The 17,222-nt window shown below is 53.8% G+C and overlaps 1 protein-coding gene across 1 annotated transcript in view; it reads right to left on the bottom strand.

Annotated features, from left to right (window-relative positions):
* HSD17B12 (hydroxysteroid 17-beta dehydrogenase 12) overlaps window positions 1–17,222 on the bottom strand; it is a 109,626-nt gene that overhangs the window by 23,739 nt on the left and 68,665 nt on the right. The window contains 2 exon segments of the mRNA XM_054161416.1: window positions 6,538–6,582; window positions 9,601–9,665. Of these exon segments, the coding sequence (XP_054017391.1) occupies window positions 6,538–6,582; window positions 9,601–9,665 (110 nt within the window).

Raw genomic sequence — 17,222 nt, forward strand, 5'->3', positions numbered from 1 at the left:
AGAAGGAGTGCAGATCAGTTTCCTAGGGGATGTGACCTACAGAAAACTTTCAAGACCCCCAAACATGTCTTTGCTCATTGCTCAGGTGTTTTCACACTGAAGAATCACAGACTGGGGTATGAGTGTGTGTGTGTTGCGTGTGGAAGGGACCTCTGGAGCTCACCCAGCCCAACCCTCCTGCCAAAGCAGGGTCACCCACAGCAGCTTGCCCAGGAGCACCATGGCCAGGGGGGGTTGGGAAGCTCTCCAGAGCAGACTCCACAATCTCTCTGGGCAGCCTGCTCCTGGGCTCCAGCACCCTCACAGCAAACAAGTTTCTCTCCATGTTTGGGTTGAACTTCTTGGGCTCAACACTGAATTAGTGCACAATTAGTACATTAATTTGCTTACTACTACTAACAGCCTCACAGAAACATTCAGGTTGGAAAAGAGCCTCAGGATCATCAAGTCCAACCCAGAACCCTACCCTACAAGGGTCACCCCTAAACCATAGCCCCAAGCACTACATCCAAACCACCTTGAAACACAGCCAGGCTTGGGGACTCCACCACCTCCCTGGGCAGCACTTTCCAATCCCTGACCACTCTTGCCCTGAAAAAATGTTTCCTGCTGTCCAGTCTAAACCTCCCCAGGGGCAGCTTGAGGCCATTGCCTCTTGTTCTGTCACTAATTACCTGTGAGAAGAGCCCAGCAGCAGCCTCTCCACAACCTCCTTTCAGGTGGCTGTAGACAGCCAGGAGGTCTCCCCTCAGCCTCCTCTGTTTCACACTAACCATCCCCAGCTCCTTCAGTCTCTCTCCATCAGATTTCTTCTCCAGGCCCTTCCCAGCTTCCTTGCCCTGCTCTGCCCTGGCTCCAGCACCTCCAAATCTCCCTTGGATTGAGCTGCCCAAAGCTGGACACAAGCCTCCAGGTGTGGCCTCCCCAGAGCTGAGTAGAAGGGGCTAATCCCCTCCCTCTTAGTACCATCCTAAACTACAGTTGAAATCCAAAATAGCTTGTGCCAGGTATCCCCCTGCCCCTGCCCAGCTCTGTCAGGAAATGTCACATCACTGACAGCAGCAAAGGCAGCTCAAGACAGCAAACAGAAGTTATTTCCAGGTGCTCCAAAGCAGATTTGAGAGCAGAGTGAGAAGGGCCCCAGAATGAAATGGGATGGATCCCACAGGACCCAGAGAGCCTAAACCATCAGACATTGGACTAGCATGGGAGTTAAAAACCTCACAGCCCCAAAAGAGCAGACACCAAGCCAGGGTTTGGCTTCTTTGGGTTGTTTTTCTTTTCTTTTAAGCCCAGGAAGTCAAATTCAGTATTCAGAGTTGGTAAACATCACCAAGATGCAGAGCCCTGAGGCAACCTCAAGAAACCCACTGATGCTGAAGTCTGAGCATGCCTGAGCTTCTTCACAGAACCAAAGAACCATGTTGGCTGGAAGAGATCCAACCATGAACCCAACAGTGCCAGGTCACCACCAAACCCCACAGCACCACAGCCACACGGCTTGAACTCCTCCCCAGGGATGGGGACTCCACCACCCTCCTGGGCAGCCTGGGCCAGGCCTTGACAACCCCTCAGGGAAGAAATGGTTCCTCCTGTCCAACTGAAAACACAGCTGCTGCTGGCTTGGAAGGGACCTTAAAGATCATCCAGTTCCACCCCCCCTGCCATGGGCAGGGACACTTCCCAGCTGGACAGGTTGCTCAAGGCCTCACCCAAGCTGGCCTCCAACACCTCCAGGGAGGGGGCAGCCACAGCCTCCCTGGGCAGCCTGTGCCAGTGCCTCCCACCCCCACTGGAAGGAACTTCTTCTTCATCTCCAGTCTAAATGCCACCCCCTCCAGATCAAAGCCATTGCCCCTCATCCTTGTCCAAAGTCCCTCCCAAGCTCTCCAGTAGTCAGCCATTGACTGTGAGAATCCCAAAACTCACCAGCTGGAGGTGAGGAGTGGAAGAAGTTGGCTTCCAAACAGCATGGTATGGATACAGAATGGTTTGGGCTGGAAAAGACCTTTAAGACCATCCACTTCCACCACTAAGCCAGCACTGCCAGGTCCCCACTGAACCACCACATCTCCATGGCTTTAAAAGCCCTCCAGGGCTTGGGACATTGGATGGGGCCTCAAGCAGCCTGGTCTAGTGGAAGATGTCCACTAGAGATGAGATTCTGAGAGGAACCATGACACTTCCCCATACCACCTCATCTTCTTCCCCATTTACCTGTCAGCTCAGTCCTTACATAAGGCTCTAATAACTCTCAGGCTTCCCTGAGAAGACACCATCACAAACTCTTCTTTCCACATATGGCATTATCAAGACCCAAGGCACTTCTTGGGTACTGTGGATTGTATGGAGATGGGGTCTCACCTCTCAGTGCATCCCTTCCTACCTGCTCCTAGCCCCTAGGAAATCCAATGGGCTGACCAGACAAAGGATCAGAGAATCACAGCATGGTTTGGGCAGGAAGGGACCTTTCAAGGTCATCTAGTGCACCCCCTGTGCAGTCAGCAGAGACATCTGCACCTAGAGCAGGTTGCTCAGAGCACCAAACAACACTGCTTGAAATGGTGCCAGTGATGGGGCTTCTACCACCTCTCTGGGCAGCCTGGGCCAGGATCTCACCAACCCCAGCATAAAGCATTTCTTCCTTCTTCTCTAGTCTGAGTCTCCTCCTTTTAGTTTAAACCCATCACCCCTTACCCTGTCACAACACATCCTCCTACAAAATCTCTCCCCATGTTTCTGCTCAGCCTCTCGAAGCACTGCAAGGCCACCAAAAGGCCTCCCTGGAGCCTTCTCTTCTCCAGGCTGAACAACCCCAGCTCTCTCAGCCTGGCCTCACAGCAGAAGGCTCCAGCAGGCAGAGGAGCTGGAGGAGCAAGGCTTGAATGGGCACTAGCAAAACCAGCTGCTGCCTCTCCTCTGCCTTCACCTTTTGAGCAGACCTTCATCTCCTTGCCTAAGAAATGCCTGCTGTCTTCCATCCCAAACTTTACAGCTTTCATCAGGCCAGAAGGAAGCACATGATCATTAAAGATACTTGAAGACTTGGATAAGAGATGCTACCAACCTGAACTACTGAACTAAACACAGGTTTATACCACAACAAGAATCTCAGCACGGTGAGGGTTGGAAGGGACCTCTGGAGATCATCCAGTCCTGCTCCAGCAGGGCACCCACAGCAGCTTGCCCAGGAGCACAATGGCCAGGGGGGGGTTGGAAGCTCTCCAGACAAGGAGACTCCACCACCTCTCTGGGCAGCCTGCTCCAGGCCTCCAGCAGCCTCCCAGCAAAGTTTCTCCTCCTGTTCAGGTGGAAATTTATGTGCAACAAAACCCATTCAGCCTTTCCCTAAAATCATTTGTTTCCTCTCAGTTCCATGGAATCCCCTGGCAAAAAAAACCTCTGCCCTGCAGCTGGCACAGCCCTCTGATGTGCTCCTCCCCCCCCAAGCCAGGCAGCATCTGGCACGCTGACTGCTTAATTGCACAACAGCCTCCTGCAAGCAGGAAACATTTTCAAGCCTGGAAAAGCTTCTGCTCAAGCTCTTGATTGTACCCAACAGCAGGAGCTGCTCAGGGTCAGGAAAGATTTCAAGCAAAATGGGGGGAAAAAAAAGGGCACTATTAACAGCCACTGAGATCTCCAGCAAGTCTGGGTGTGCAGCTGTGGAGCTGCAGGGGCACAGCCAGCTGGAGAAGACCTCAGCTATACCATGTTCAGAAGCAGGGAATGGGATGGGATGGGATTAACCCAGATGGAAAAGACCTCAGAGGTCATCCAGTCTAACCTCTCACCCAGCACCTCCTGACAGCTCAACCATGGCTCCAAGGGCCTCAAGCCAGGCTCTTCCTGAACACCTCCGGGGATGGGGACTCCACCACCTCCCTGGGCAGCACATCCCAAGGGCCAATCTCTCTGGCTGGGAAGAGCTTTCTCCTCACCTCCAGCCTAGACCTCCCCTGGCACAGCTTGAGACTGTGTCCTCTTGTTCTGCTGCTGGGAGAAGAGACCAACCCCCACCTGGCTACAGCCTCCCTTCAGGGAGTTGGAGAGAGCAATGAATTGGTCTCCCCTGAGCCTCCTCTTCTCCAGGCTAAGCAACCCCAGCTCCCTCAGCCTCTCCTCCCAGGGCTGTGCTCCAGACCCCTCCCCAGCTTTGTTGCCCTTCTCTGGACACCTTCAAGTGTCTCAATGTCCTTCTTAAACTGAGGGGCCCAGAACTGGAGACAGGACTCAAGGTGTGGCCTCAGCAGTGCTGAGCACAGGGCACAATGACTTCCCTGCTCCTGCTGGCCACACTGTTCCTGATGCAGGCCAGGATGCCCTTGGCCTTCTTGGCCCCCTGGGCACACTGCTGGCTCATGTTCAGCTGCTGTCCACCAGCACCCCCAGGCCTGGCTGCTCTCAGCCACTCTGACCCCAGCCTGTAGCTCTGCCTGGGGTTGCTGTGGCCAATGTGCAGCACCTGGCACTTGGATGTGTTCAATCTCCTGCCCTTGGCCTCTGCCCATCTGCCCAGCCTGGCAAGGTCCCTCTGCAGAGCTCTCCTACCCTCTAACAGCTCAACTCCTGCCCCCAGCTTGCTGTCAGCTGCACATTTACTGATGCTGGACTCCATCCCCTCCTCCAGATCATCAATGAAGATGTTAAAGAGGCTGGGGCCCAGCACTGATCCCTGGGGCACACCACTGGTGCCTGGCTGCCAGCTGGCTGTGGCACCATTCACCACCACTCTCTGGGCTCAGCCTCCAGCCAGTTCCTCACCCAGCTCAGAGAGCTGCTGTCCCAGCCAGGGGCTGACAGCTTGGCCAGGAGTTTGCTGTGGGGGACAGTGTCAAAGGCCTTGCTGCAGTCCAGGCAGACTCCATCCACAGCCTGCCCCACAGCCACCAGGCAGTCACTGGGCATGGAAGGAGATCAGGTTGGTGAGGCAGGAGCTGCCCTTCCTAACTCCATGCTGGTTGGGCCTGAGCCCTTGGCCATCCTGTCAGTGCTGTGTGACTGCACTCAGGATGCTCCATCACCTTGCCTGGCACTGAGGTCAGGCTGCCAGGCCTGGAATTCCCTGGCTCACCCAACCTGCCCTGCTTGTGGGTGGGCACCACGTTGGCAGCTCACCTGCAACTCTCCTGTGCTAAGCAAAGCTCCGGGGCAGAGCGAGAGCCCTGAGCCCTCCCGAAATGCTCGAATCACCGAATGGTGAACTCCCTCTGCTGGCTCCGCACAGATGTGGCACCTCAGCAGAGGCACTCTGCTCTCACACCAACCACAGAACCACAGAGCCTTAGGGGCTGGAAGGCAGCTCCAGAGATCATCCACTCCAAGCCCCTGCCAGAGCAGGGCACCCAGGGCAGGGCACACAGAACACATCCAGGTGGGGCTGGAAAGGCTCCAGAGCAGACTCCACAGCCTCTCTGGGCAGCCTCCTCCAGGCTCCAGCACCCTCACAAAGGTTTCCCTTCTGTTCCCCTGGCACCTCCTCTGCTCCAGCCTGCCCCCAGTGCCCCTTGTGCTGCCCTTGGCCATCCCTGAGCAGAGCCTGGCTCCAGCCCTGCACATCTTTATCCCCAGCACTGAGGGCAGCCCTCAGGCTCCTCTGCTCCCAGCCCCAGCTGCCTCAGCCTGTGCTCACAGGAGATGTTCCATTGCCTGCAGCAGCTTAGTGCCTCTGGGCTGGGCTCTCTCAAGCAGTTCCCTGAGGCCCTTCTTGACCTGAAGGGCCCAGAATTGGACACAGTATTCCAGATCTGGCAGAGCAGAGGGGTAGGAGAACCTCTTTCAACCTACTAACCACAGCCCTTCTAATCCACCGCAGGATGCCCTTGGCCTTCTTGCCCACAAGGGCACATTGGTGGCTCATGGGCATCCTACTGTCCACCAGGACTCCCAAGACCCTTTCCCCTATGCTGCTCTCCAAAAGGTCAGTCTCCAACCTAGACTGGTGCATGGGGTTGTTCTTTCCCAGACCTCTTAAGGGTGTTTATGTATGACCACTTCTTCAGACTTACACTGGGTATAGCTCTGCTCACATTCAAAAAGCCTCCTAAATGACTTCTGCATGAGAAAAGTTTCACAGAATAACAGACTCCTGGCAGTGTGAGGGTTGGAAGGGACCTCTGGAGATCACTCCAACCTCCCTGCTAAAGCAGGGCACCCGCTGCAGCTTGCTCAGGATCACACTGAGCAGGTGGGGCTGGCATCTCTGCAGACAAGGAGACTCCACAACCTCTCTGGGCAGCCTGCTCCAGGCCTCCAGCTCCCTCACAAAAACAGAGGTTTTGCCTCATGAGGTAAGAAGGAACCTGCTGGGTCCCAGTTTGTGCTCACCTTTCCTTGTCCTGGTGCTGGGCACCATTGGAAAGAGTCTGCCCCCACCCTCCTTTCCCCTGCCATAACCTCTGGGTTACTCTATAACAACAACAACAAAGAACCTGTGGTGCAAAAGGTGAAGGCCATTCCTTCAGAAAATTAAGTACTAATTGCTTACTGGTTTGGAATTAGGACAAGAAGAACAAGTGCTGGCCACAAGGTGCTTACCTTACAAACAGACATGATGTTGATGTTGATCATCTGGCCAATTGTCTGCAAGACAATGAAGTTTCAAGGGTTAGTCATCAGGATTTACCTACCTCCTGGCCTTAAGTGCCAGGAAAAATCCAGCCTGACACTTAGACAACCAGCTCCACTCCTCCTCTCTCACTGCTTAAGCACCAGCAACAGCGAGAGAGCTTCAAAGCAAAGCCTGTGAACTGCTCTTGGTTAAGTTCTGGCTCTGATGAGGCACCCCCACCAAGAAAGACAGCTCAGATACATCCCAAGCACAGTGGATTGCCTAGCACTATCTGGACTACTTAAGGACCTGGATAAATTCTGATGCCTCAGGAATATTTAACTGAATGTCTGTACTTTGCTCTTCATTCTGGACCTGCTTGAGCAACTTGAAAGATTATTCATCAGGTGGAAAAAAAAATATGGGTGTTTTATGGCTAGACATTAAAGCTTATTTAAAGGTGAATCCAAATCCCAACACATTTACCAACATTTTAGCAGAAAACAGAGGCTTTGGAAGTAAACCCATGCAGTGAAACAGTTCATCAGCAGAAAAAAACACAGAAGCACAGTGGAGCCAGTGAGCTGCAAGGGAGTTGGAAACAACTTCATGCAGTGAAATGGTTCATCAGAAAACACAAAAGCACAGTGGAGCCAGTGAGCTGCAAGGGGCTTGGAAACAACTTCATGCAGTGAAATGGTTCATCAGAAAACACAAAAGCACAGTGGAGCCAGTGAGCTGCAAGGGGCTTGGAAACAACTTCATGCAGTGAAATGGGTTCATCAGAAAACACAAAAGCACAGTGGAGCCAGTGAGCTGCAAGGGGCTTGGAGACAACTTCATGCAGTGAAATGGTTCAACCTCAGGCAGTGAGATGTTCCATCATCAGAAAACAAAAGCACAGTGGATCCAGTGAGCTGCAAGGGGCTTGGAAACAGCTTCATGCAGTGAAATGGTTCATCAGAAAACACAGAAGCACAGTGGATCCAGTGAGCTGCAAGGGGCTTGGAGACAACTTCATGCAGTGAAATGGTTCATCAGAAAACACAAAAGCACAGTGGAGCCAGTGAGCTGCAAGGGGCTTGGAAACAACTTCATGCAGTGAAATGGTTCATCAGAAAACACAAAAGCACAGTGGAGCCAGTGAGCTGCAAGGGGCTTGGAGACAACTTCATGCAGTGAAATGGGTTCATCAGAAAACACAAAAGCACAGTGGAGCCAGTGAGCTGCAAGGGGCTTGGAGACAACTTCATGCAGTGAAATGGTTCATCAGAAAACACAAAAGCACAGTGGAGCCAGTGAGCTGCAAGGGAGTTGGAAACAACTTCATGCAGTGAAATGCTTCATCAGAAAACACAAAAGCACAGTGGAGCCAGTGAGCTGCAAGGGAGTTGGAAACAACTTCATGCAGTGAAATGCTTCATCAGAAAACACAAAAGCACAGTGGAGCCAGTGAGCTGCAAGGGGCTTGGAGACAACTTCATGCAGTGAAATGGTTCATCAGAAAACACAAAAGCACAGTGGAGCCAGTGAGCTGCAAGGGGCTTGGAGACAACTTCATGCAGTGAAATGGTTCAACCTCAGGCAGTGAGATGTTCCATCATCAGAAAACAAAAGCACAGTGGATCCAGTGAGCTGCAAGGGAGTTGGAAACAACTTCATGCAGTGAAATGGTTCATCAGAAAACACAAAAGCACAGTGGAGCCAGTGAGCTGCAAGGGAGTTGGAAACAACTTCATGCAGTGAAATGGTTCATCAGAAAACACAAAAGCACAGTGGAGCCAGTGAGCTGCAAGGGAGATGGAAACACCTTCATGCAGTGAAATGGTTCATCAGAAAACACAAAAGCACAGTGGAGCCAGTGAGCTGCAAGGGGCTTGGAAACAACTTCATGCAGTGAAATGATTCAACCTCAGGCAGTGAGATGTTCCATCATCAGAAAACAAAAGCACAGTGGAGCCAGTGAGCTACAAGGGAGTTGGAAACAACTTCATGTAGTGAAATGGTTCATCAGAAAACACAAAAGCACAGTGGAGCCAGTGAGCTACAAGGGGTGTGGAAACAACTTCATGCAGTGAAATGGTTCAACCTCATGCAGTGAAATGGTTCATCATCAGAAAACAAAAGCACAGTGGATCCAGTGAGCTGCAAGGGGCTTGGAAACAACCTCATGCAGTGAGATGGTTCATCAGAAAACACAAAAGCACAGTGGATCCAGTGAGCTGCAAGGGGCTTGGAGACAACTTCATGCAGTGAAATGGTTCATCAGAAAACACAAAAGCACAGTGGATCCAGTGAGCTACGAGGGGTGAGGAAACAACCTCAGGCAGTGAGATGGTTCAACCTCATGCAGTGAAATGGTTCATCATCAGAAAACAAAAGCACAGTGGAGCCAGTGAGCTGCAAGGGGCTTGGAAACAACTTCATGCAGTGAAATGGTTCAACCTCAGGCAGTGAAATGCTTCAACCTCAGGCAGTGAAGTGGTTCATCATCTGAACACAAAACCAGAGTGGCTCCAGTGAGCTAAGAGCGGGGTTTGGAAACAACCTCATGCACTGAAATGGTTTCATCATCAGAGTTTTCAGTGTACACAATGCAACCAAGGTTGTCCTTACGTCACAGGCCCCCTAAAATGGTCACATTTGTTTCACAGCAATGATATGCAGCTTCTCTCCATGAAGTTGCTTGCTCCCTTCCCTTTAGTTACTTAAGAACCCCCTCCACAAGCTAAAGCTGGCAGTGAAGAGCCAGAGGAGCCAATGGACAGGGAGAGAATTCAGATAGCCACTGCCTGAAACAGAAACACAAGATGAAGAGGCAGGGAAGAGCAGGTAAAAAACACCATCCCAGAAAGACAAAGTCAAGACTGCCCTCACCTGCACTGTGTCACCTTGGCTGTGTAAAGCCCTCAGGCTTTTGGAACCCTTACCCTAACCAGCACACCCTGTTTTGTGGGTACATTAGGCAAACCTAAACACTTTCCCCATCTTCATGAAGTATTTAGTGCTGCCACTTGAGGAGGTGAGAAGGTACCAGATAAAGCACTTACCTCATCCAGGTCTGGAACGTCCAGGAAGTATTCAGGATAGGCATAGGATATTCCCACGTTGTTGACTGGAAGGAACAGCACAACATCTGCATTAGGCCAAGCTGGGTGCCACCTGCCTTTCCCATGTCCTGACAAAGGACAGTTTTCAAGCACTGCCCTCAGAATGTGGCATTCAAAACATTTCAACCCCTCCAGCCAAGTTTCCTTAACTGCGGAGATGCTGCTGTGACACACGGGGGAGGGAAGGGGAGAAGACACAAAACATTCTAAATGTTGATTGCAAAGTGGTTTAAAAGCTGAGAGATTTGGCACATCCCTGTCCATCTTTGATGCCTTTGCAGGGAGAGAATTGTTTTGGTTGGAAAAGACCTTTCTAAGCTCACCCAGTCCAACCATCAACCCAACACCACCACGACCATCAAACCCTGTCCCACAGTGCCACGGACACAGTTTTGTTGAGCACCTCCAGGCATGGGGACTCCACCACCCCCCTGGGCAGCCTCTGCCAATCCCTGACCACTCTTGCAGCGGAGAGATCATCCCTCATACCCAACCTAAACCTCCCCTGGCACAATTTCAGGCTATTTCCTGTCATACTATCACCTGCTGCTAGGGAGAAGAAGCCAACCCCACCTCACTGCAACCTCCTCTCAGGGTGCTGTAGAGAGCAGTAAGGTCTCCCCCTCAGCCTCTTCCAGAGCTGCCAGTAGCCCCCTTGCCAGCACAGGGGCAGCACTGCTGCAGCAGCATGCCCTGCAACCCTGCAGAAATCAGGTGTAAAACCAAAGGGCAGCTCTCGGTGCCTGGCAGGAGGACACGAAGTGCAATTAACACTTTGTTTGCATTTTGATCAATACAGTGCAACAAGGCACACAAAAAACACCCCCCCCAAACCAAAGCAACAAAAAACCCCAACCAAAATAAACAAACAAACAAACAAAAAATCCCTAACAAACAAAAAACCAAACCAGCAAATAACCCAAACCCCCCAAACAAATAACCTTCTGTTAAGCCACCCCCACACTTCCCCAGCCCAGTCACTCCCTTCCCTGGGTGCACGAAGGGCTGCAAGTCACCAGTGGCTTCGGGACAAGCACCACGACCCGGCTCAGCACCGACGGAGGAAAGCAACAAGCCTGAGGGAAGTGGAGGGGGGCTGCGAGCCCGGCTCGGCCCGCCCGAAGGCGCAGAGGGACCCAGCAAGGCGAGCAGAGTAGTGCGGAGGGGTCCGCCGAGGGGAGAGGAGCGGCTCGGAGGGGTCTGTCCCATCGAGGGGAGGGGAGCGGAGCGGCTCGGAGGGGTCTGTCCCATCGAGGGGAGAGGAGCAGAGCGGCTCGGAGGGGTCTGTCCCATCGAGGGGAGGGGAGAGGAGCGGCTCGGAGGGGTCTGTCCCATCGAGGGGAGAGGAGCAGAGCGGCTCGGAGGGGTCTGTCCCGTCGAGGGGAGAGGAGCAGAGCGGCTCGGAGGGGTCTGTCCCATCGAGGGGAGAGGAGCAGAGCGGCTCGGAGGGGTCTGTCCCATCGAGGGGAGAGGAGCGGAGCGGCTCAGAGGGGTCTGTCCCATCGAGGGGAGAGGAGCAGAGCGGCTCGGAGGGGTCTGTCCCGTCGAGGGGAGGGGAGCGGAGCGGCTCGGAGGGGTCTGTCCCATCGAGGGGAGAGGAGCAGAGCGGCTCGGAGGGGTCTGTCCCATGGAGGGGAGGGGAGAGGAGCGATACGGAGGGGTCTGTCCCGCCGAGGGGAGGGGAGCAGAGCGGCTCGGAGGGGTCTGTCCCATCGAGGGGAGAGGAGCAGAGCGGCTCGGAGGGGTCTGTCCCATCGAGGGGAGGGGAGCGGAGTGGCTCGGAGGGGTCGGTCCGCCGAGGGGAGAGGAGAGGAGGGGCTCGGAGGGGTCCGCCGAGGGGAGAGGAGCGGAGCAGCTCGGAGGGGTCTGTCCCATCGAGGGGAGGGGAGCGGAGCGGCTCGGAGGGGTCTGTCCCATCGAGGGGAGGGGAGCGGAGCGGCTCGGAGGGGTCTGTCCCATCGAGGGGAGGGGAGCGGAGCGGCTCGGAGGGGTCTGTCCCATCGAGGGGAGGGGAGCGGAGCGGCTCGGAGGGGTCTGTCCGCCGAGGGGAGAGGAGAGGAGCGGCTCGGAGGGGTCTGTCCCGCCGAGGGGAGGGGAGCAGAGCGGCTCGGAGGGGTCTGTCCCATCGAGGGGAGGGGAGAGGAGCGGCTCGGAGGGGTCTGTCCCATCGAGGGGAGAGGAGCGGAGCGGCTCGGAGGGGTCTGTCCGCCGAGGGGAGAGGAGAGGAGCGGCTCGGAGGGGTCTGTCCGCCGAGGGGAGAGGAGAGGAGCGGCTCGGAGGGGTCTGTCCCGCCGAGGGGAGGGGAGCAGAGCGGCTCGGAGGGGTCTGTCCCGCCGAGGGGAGGGGAGCAGAGCGGCTTGGAGGGGTCTGTCCCATCGAGGGGAGAGGAGCGGAGCGGCTCAGAGGGGTCTGTCCCATCGAGGGGAGGGGAGAGGAGCGGCTCGGAGGGGTCTGTCCCATCGAGGGGAGGGGAGAGGAGCGGAGCGGCTCGGAGGGGTCTGTCCCGCCGAAGGGAGGGGAGCGGAGCGGCTCGGAGGGGTCTGTCCCGCCGAGGGGAGGGGAGGGGAGGGGAGCGGCTCGGAGGGGTCTGTCCCATCGAGGGGAGGGGAGAGGAGCGGAGCGGCTCGGAGGGGTCTGCCCCGCCGAGGGGAGAGGAGCAGCCCGGGCCGCCGGTCGGTCGGTAGATGGCAGCAGGAGCCCGGTGCTTGGCGGCTCGGTGCGGGAGGCTGCCCTTCGAGGCTGGCTCCCCGCAGCACGGAGCCGCTGCTAGGAGGACCGGGCACGGGGAGCTCCACCTGCGCTCCCTGCCACCAACCCCACCGCGGCAAAAATCCTTCCCTGCTGTCGGCGGGGAAAATCAAGTGAGAGAACGAATTACTCGCTTAAACCTCGTGTTTGGTACAGCAGGTTTTCTTCTCCATCCTCCAATCCCACCACAAGTAAGGGAAAACTTCCCATCCCATCTGCAAACGGCCTCAAACTTAATAAAGCCTCGTGGTATGGAGGCAACCCCCCCCCCAGACCCACAAATAAAAGGCAAGCAACTGGGATCTCCGCTCCCTAAGTGTCTGTGCTCATCTTACGCAAGTGAATCGTGTGACATGCGGTTGCTGTGGCAACACTTTACATTGATATAGTGCCTTACACCCCAGAGGATCCCCAAAGTGCAGCTCAGCCTCGCTGCACACACCTCCAGGGCAGGAGTCTGTCTCCCCCAAGGTACAAAAGAACCCCCCCCCCCAAAAAAAAAAACCCAGCAGAGGATGCTTGGTGCCTTCACACAGACCCAGTGGAACAGCCCCTCTGCTTAAAAGCTTTTCTAGCACCCAGCCTGAACCTGTTTCGGTAGCAGTAGAGGTGGAGGAAAGAGGCAGGAGAGAATTCTGGCCCCAGTGCAGTGACTTCTTGCAAGAGATTCCCTGGAAGCGGCTGTGTGTGTTCAGGGAAGCAGTGCAGCAGTCAGGCTGGGAGCTTGCAGCTTGCTTGGTTTGTTTCACTTTTAGATAACCTTTAAGAAAAGGAGGAGTGGAGGGGAATGGGCAGCTGGCAAAGCCCCAGCAGACATTTGCTATATTTAATGAGTGCCAGAGCGAGCCAGATTTCCTCTCTTTTCATCCTAAAATAAACTTTTTCTCCTTAGTCTGCCTCTCTGGAAAGGCTCCTGGCTAGGAGCTGTGGTTTGGGATCAACTTTGGTTATTCTTTTCCCAATGCAGAACATTGCTGCTATTCAAAGGGACAATCAGAAACACTCCCAGCCCTTCCTCCAGGCTGGGGCTCAGCTACTGTTACCCTTCCACTTTCATCAATCATTCACCTTGATCTCATCACTTGATGGGGTGCTTGATGCCATGGGTTAGTTGTTTAGGTGGTGTTGGATGGGTTGATGGGTTGGACACGATGATCTTGAAGGTCTCTCCCAACCTGGTGTATTCTATGTACCTACCAGATGATTGTCCTCGTGCTCCCTTCCAACCCTGACTGAAGCTCTGACCCTAGGATATTTTGCAGCAGTGTGGACAGGAAAAGCAAACCAACAAAAGGCACTTGCAGTTTGCACAGGACTGGAGAAGGCCTCTGGGATCACCAAGGCCAACCTTCAGGCACCGCTGCACCAAGAGAAAGAAGAGTCTGGCTAACAACAAGGGGAAGAGGCTGTCCCACTCAGCCTCCTTGGGAGAATTCCCAGTGCTTTGGAGAACCCAAGCAAAGCAAGAGGGAGAGTTCCCACCTCTGCTTGTTTAACATATTGCTGTAGCTAGCACATGCTGGAAGTCACTGACAGACGCTGTTTTGAACACACAGCAAAACATTATGCAAACTCTTTTAGCCTTCCTACGTGGGTGAGAAGCAGCTTCCAAATAAGAAGTTTACAAGGATTTCAATCTGTAAGTACTTCAGCCAGACTCTCTGCAATTATAGCATCAGAAGCTCCAATCTGCAGCAGTACACATGGAGACTTCTGTGTCTCCTAAGGTTAAACCCCACCCAACAACAGGCACCCGTCACTGGCTGGGCTGCCAGCACTTCTCATGCCTGCTCCAGCTGAGAGCCCAAGGAGCATTCAGTGAAACCTGAGGCCTCATCATGGTGATGCTAACACTTCTCAAAAGGAAAAAGCTTTTTCACTGGGTGAGGGTGACAGAGCACTGGACAGGCTGCCCAGAGATCTTGTGGCATCTCCTCCTCTGAGGACATTCAGAACCTGCCTGGACTGTGTTCCTGGCTGATCTTGCTCTGGCAGGGGTGGGGTGGACCAGATGAGCATTCAAGGTCCCCTCCAACCCCTAACAGTCTTTGATTCTCATTCCTTCCGTTCCCAGATGAGACATCAAAGAAGAACATTTAATGGAACCTGAGACCTCATCCCTTATGGCTGCTCTTAGGTTGGAGAGGGCCTTGAGCAACTTGATCTAGTGGAAGGTGTCCCTGCCCTTGACAGGAGAGTTGAACCTAGGTGACCTTTAAGGTCCCTTCCAGACCAAACCATTCTATGATTCCCTGATTCTGAACCCAGGTTTTCCCCTCAGGCAGACAGGAAAAAGGCAGATCAGCAAAAGCAGCATTCTGGATTGCAACAAATGAACTAACAAGAAAAATCATTCACAGTTTAAGGCAATTCATTTCCTTCTTTAGTGCCTTAAAAAAACAACAAAGAACCACACAGCCTCTCTGGAGCAAGCATAGAATGGTTTGGGTTGGAAGGGACCTCCAAAGCTCACCCAGCCCAACCTCCTTGCAGTCAGCAGGGACCTCCCCAACTAGAGCAGGCTGCACAGGGCCTCATTGAGCCTCACCTTGACTATCTCCAGGGATGGGGCCTCAAGCAGCTCCTCTGTGTTGCAACATCCATTGGCAAGTGGTTTCTATGAGCAGAGCTAGAACTGGGGGAAAGAGAATAGCCCAGGCAGCTCTTGAGCACGAGGTTTCCTACAGCTCTGAGTGATTAGTCAGGAGAGAGACTTCTGCAAACCTGCACTGGCTGCAAGGAGGGGGCTCAGCTAGCACATAAACAACTCCAGAGCATTTGGTTGCTATTTTTACCCTGGTTTTAGTCAGGGTGCCCATGTAAATAAAAAGCAAGAGCTGGGCTCTGTCAGAGGAACGTGCCTGCTTCCCTGGAATCAGCTTAGGCAAAAGCTGGAGACACGTTTGCTGCTCTGAGCTCCACTTGGAGCGCAGGCAGGCTGTCGTGACTTTGCTCACCATCACCCTCTCACAAGCTGGGAAATAACAGTACCCAGGTCAGTTTGGATACAGCCCTCACACAGGAAGAAGCTCACAGGATGTGAGGGGTTGGAAGAGATCTCTGGAGATCTTCAGGTCCAACCTCCCCCTGCCAGAGCAGGAGCAGAGAATCCAGCACAGGGCACACAGGAACACATCCAGACAGGGCTGGGAAGGCTCCAGAGAAGGAGACTCCACAACCTCTCTGGGCAGCCTGCTCCAGGGCTCTGGGACTCTCACAGGGAAGAAGTTCCTCCTCATGCTGAGCTGGAACCTCCTGTGCTGCAGTTTATATCCATTGTCCCTTGTCCTATCCCAGGTGCAGCTGAGAAGAGCCTGTCCCTGTCCCCTCCCTCCTGACCCCCAGCCCTCAGATATTTATAAACATTCATTAAATCCCCTCTCAGCCTTCTCCTCTGCAGTCTGCACAGCCCCAGGGCTCTCAGCCTCTCCTCCCCACCTCCTTTGGATTCTCTCCAGCAGATCCCTGTCCCTCCTGAACTGGGGAGCCCAGAACTGAATGCAATATTCCAGGTGAGGTCTCACCAGGGCAGGGTAGAGGGGGAGAAGAACCTCCCTGGTCTGCCATCCCGCAGTGATCTCCCCATGGCAGGCAGCTTGCAAGTCTCACATTCCCTGAGCTGATTTTAACAGGACAGGTTACAGCCAGTGTTGATTTTTTAACAGCTTCAACATCTAGGGAATTTGTTCCCTTCAAAACATAAGGAAGCATCTTTGGTCACCACCACTGTTTTACCCCAAACACCTTCTTGGCACTTGGGGTGACTTCCCACTGAGTTGAATTTTCAGAGCACTTCAGTACTGGAAGGGATGGGAGTTGTACAGACCCAAAACTGTGACATTTATTAGAGAACAGTTTGAGCTTTATCCTTTTTATGTTATTTCTTTAGCTGAGGCTTTAGAGACACTGTTTCCTCAGGCATTAATGTGCAGACATCATACAAGATTTACCTATTAGCAATATCCATGTCAGCATGTGGATAACAAACCCGAGTTCTGGCTCCAATTACTGTACTTCAGGTGAGCAAGGTGAGCTTTGTAGGGAGAAATACTTTATCACTCTTACCTAGTTCATCACATAAAGTAGATGTCTGAGCAGCTCTGTAATTTCATGCCTTATGTTTAGCCATCACAGGTGAGGGTGGTGAGAGTGTGGAATGTCCTGGATGTCCCTTCCCTGGAGGTGTTCAAGGCCAGGCTGGATGAGGCCTTGAGCAACCTGGGCTGGTGGGAGGTGTCCCAGCCCACGGCAAGGGAGTTGGAACTGGATGGTCTTTAAGGTCCCTTTCAACCCACCCCATTCTATGAAAGCAGCAGAAAACTGATAAGCAACTGCCTTTATCCCACTGTGCAAGGAAGAGTCAGGGTTCAAAGGTTTCAGGTAAAGGCCTTTTGAAATCACCTCAGCGCTGCCTTCAACGGAGAAACCAGACAGATCACCTCACACCCTGCTCCACACCACCTCCATACACCCCTGTGGCATCACAGCCTCAAGCACATCCCACTGCTCCTGCTCCCACCCCAGCTTCCCAACACCACCAGAGCACACTCGAGCCTCGCCAGGCAGGAGCCGGTTCCTCAATGCCATGTTGCAAGGATCACATTTCCACAGCTCTGTAATTAAAAGGCGATGGTCCTCCCACAGGGCTCTAAGCTGGGTCTAAGCATCTGCTCAAGGTTCTGAGACAGCGTTAGGTCCTAAACTAGAGAGCCTTTAGCCATCACAGGACCACGCATTGAGAGCAGTCAACAAGCAGCACAGCTGCTAGGATGCAGACACACACAAGCTCAACCCTGCCTGGGCCACCACCACCA

This window comes from Dryobates pubescens, chromosome 5, assembly GCF_014839835.1.
Source record: "Dryobates pubescens isolate bDryPub1 chromosome 5, bDryPub1.pri, whole genome shotgun sequence".
NCBI lineage: Eukaryota > Metazoa > Chordata > Aves > Piciformes > Picidae > Dryobates > Dryobates pubescens.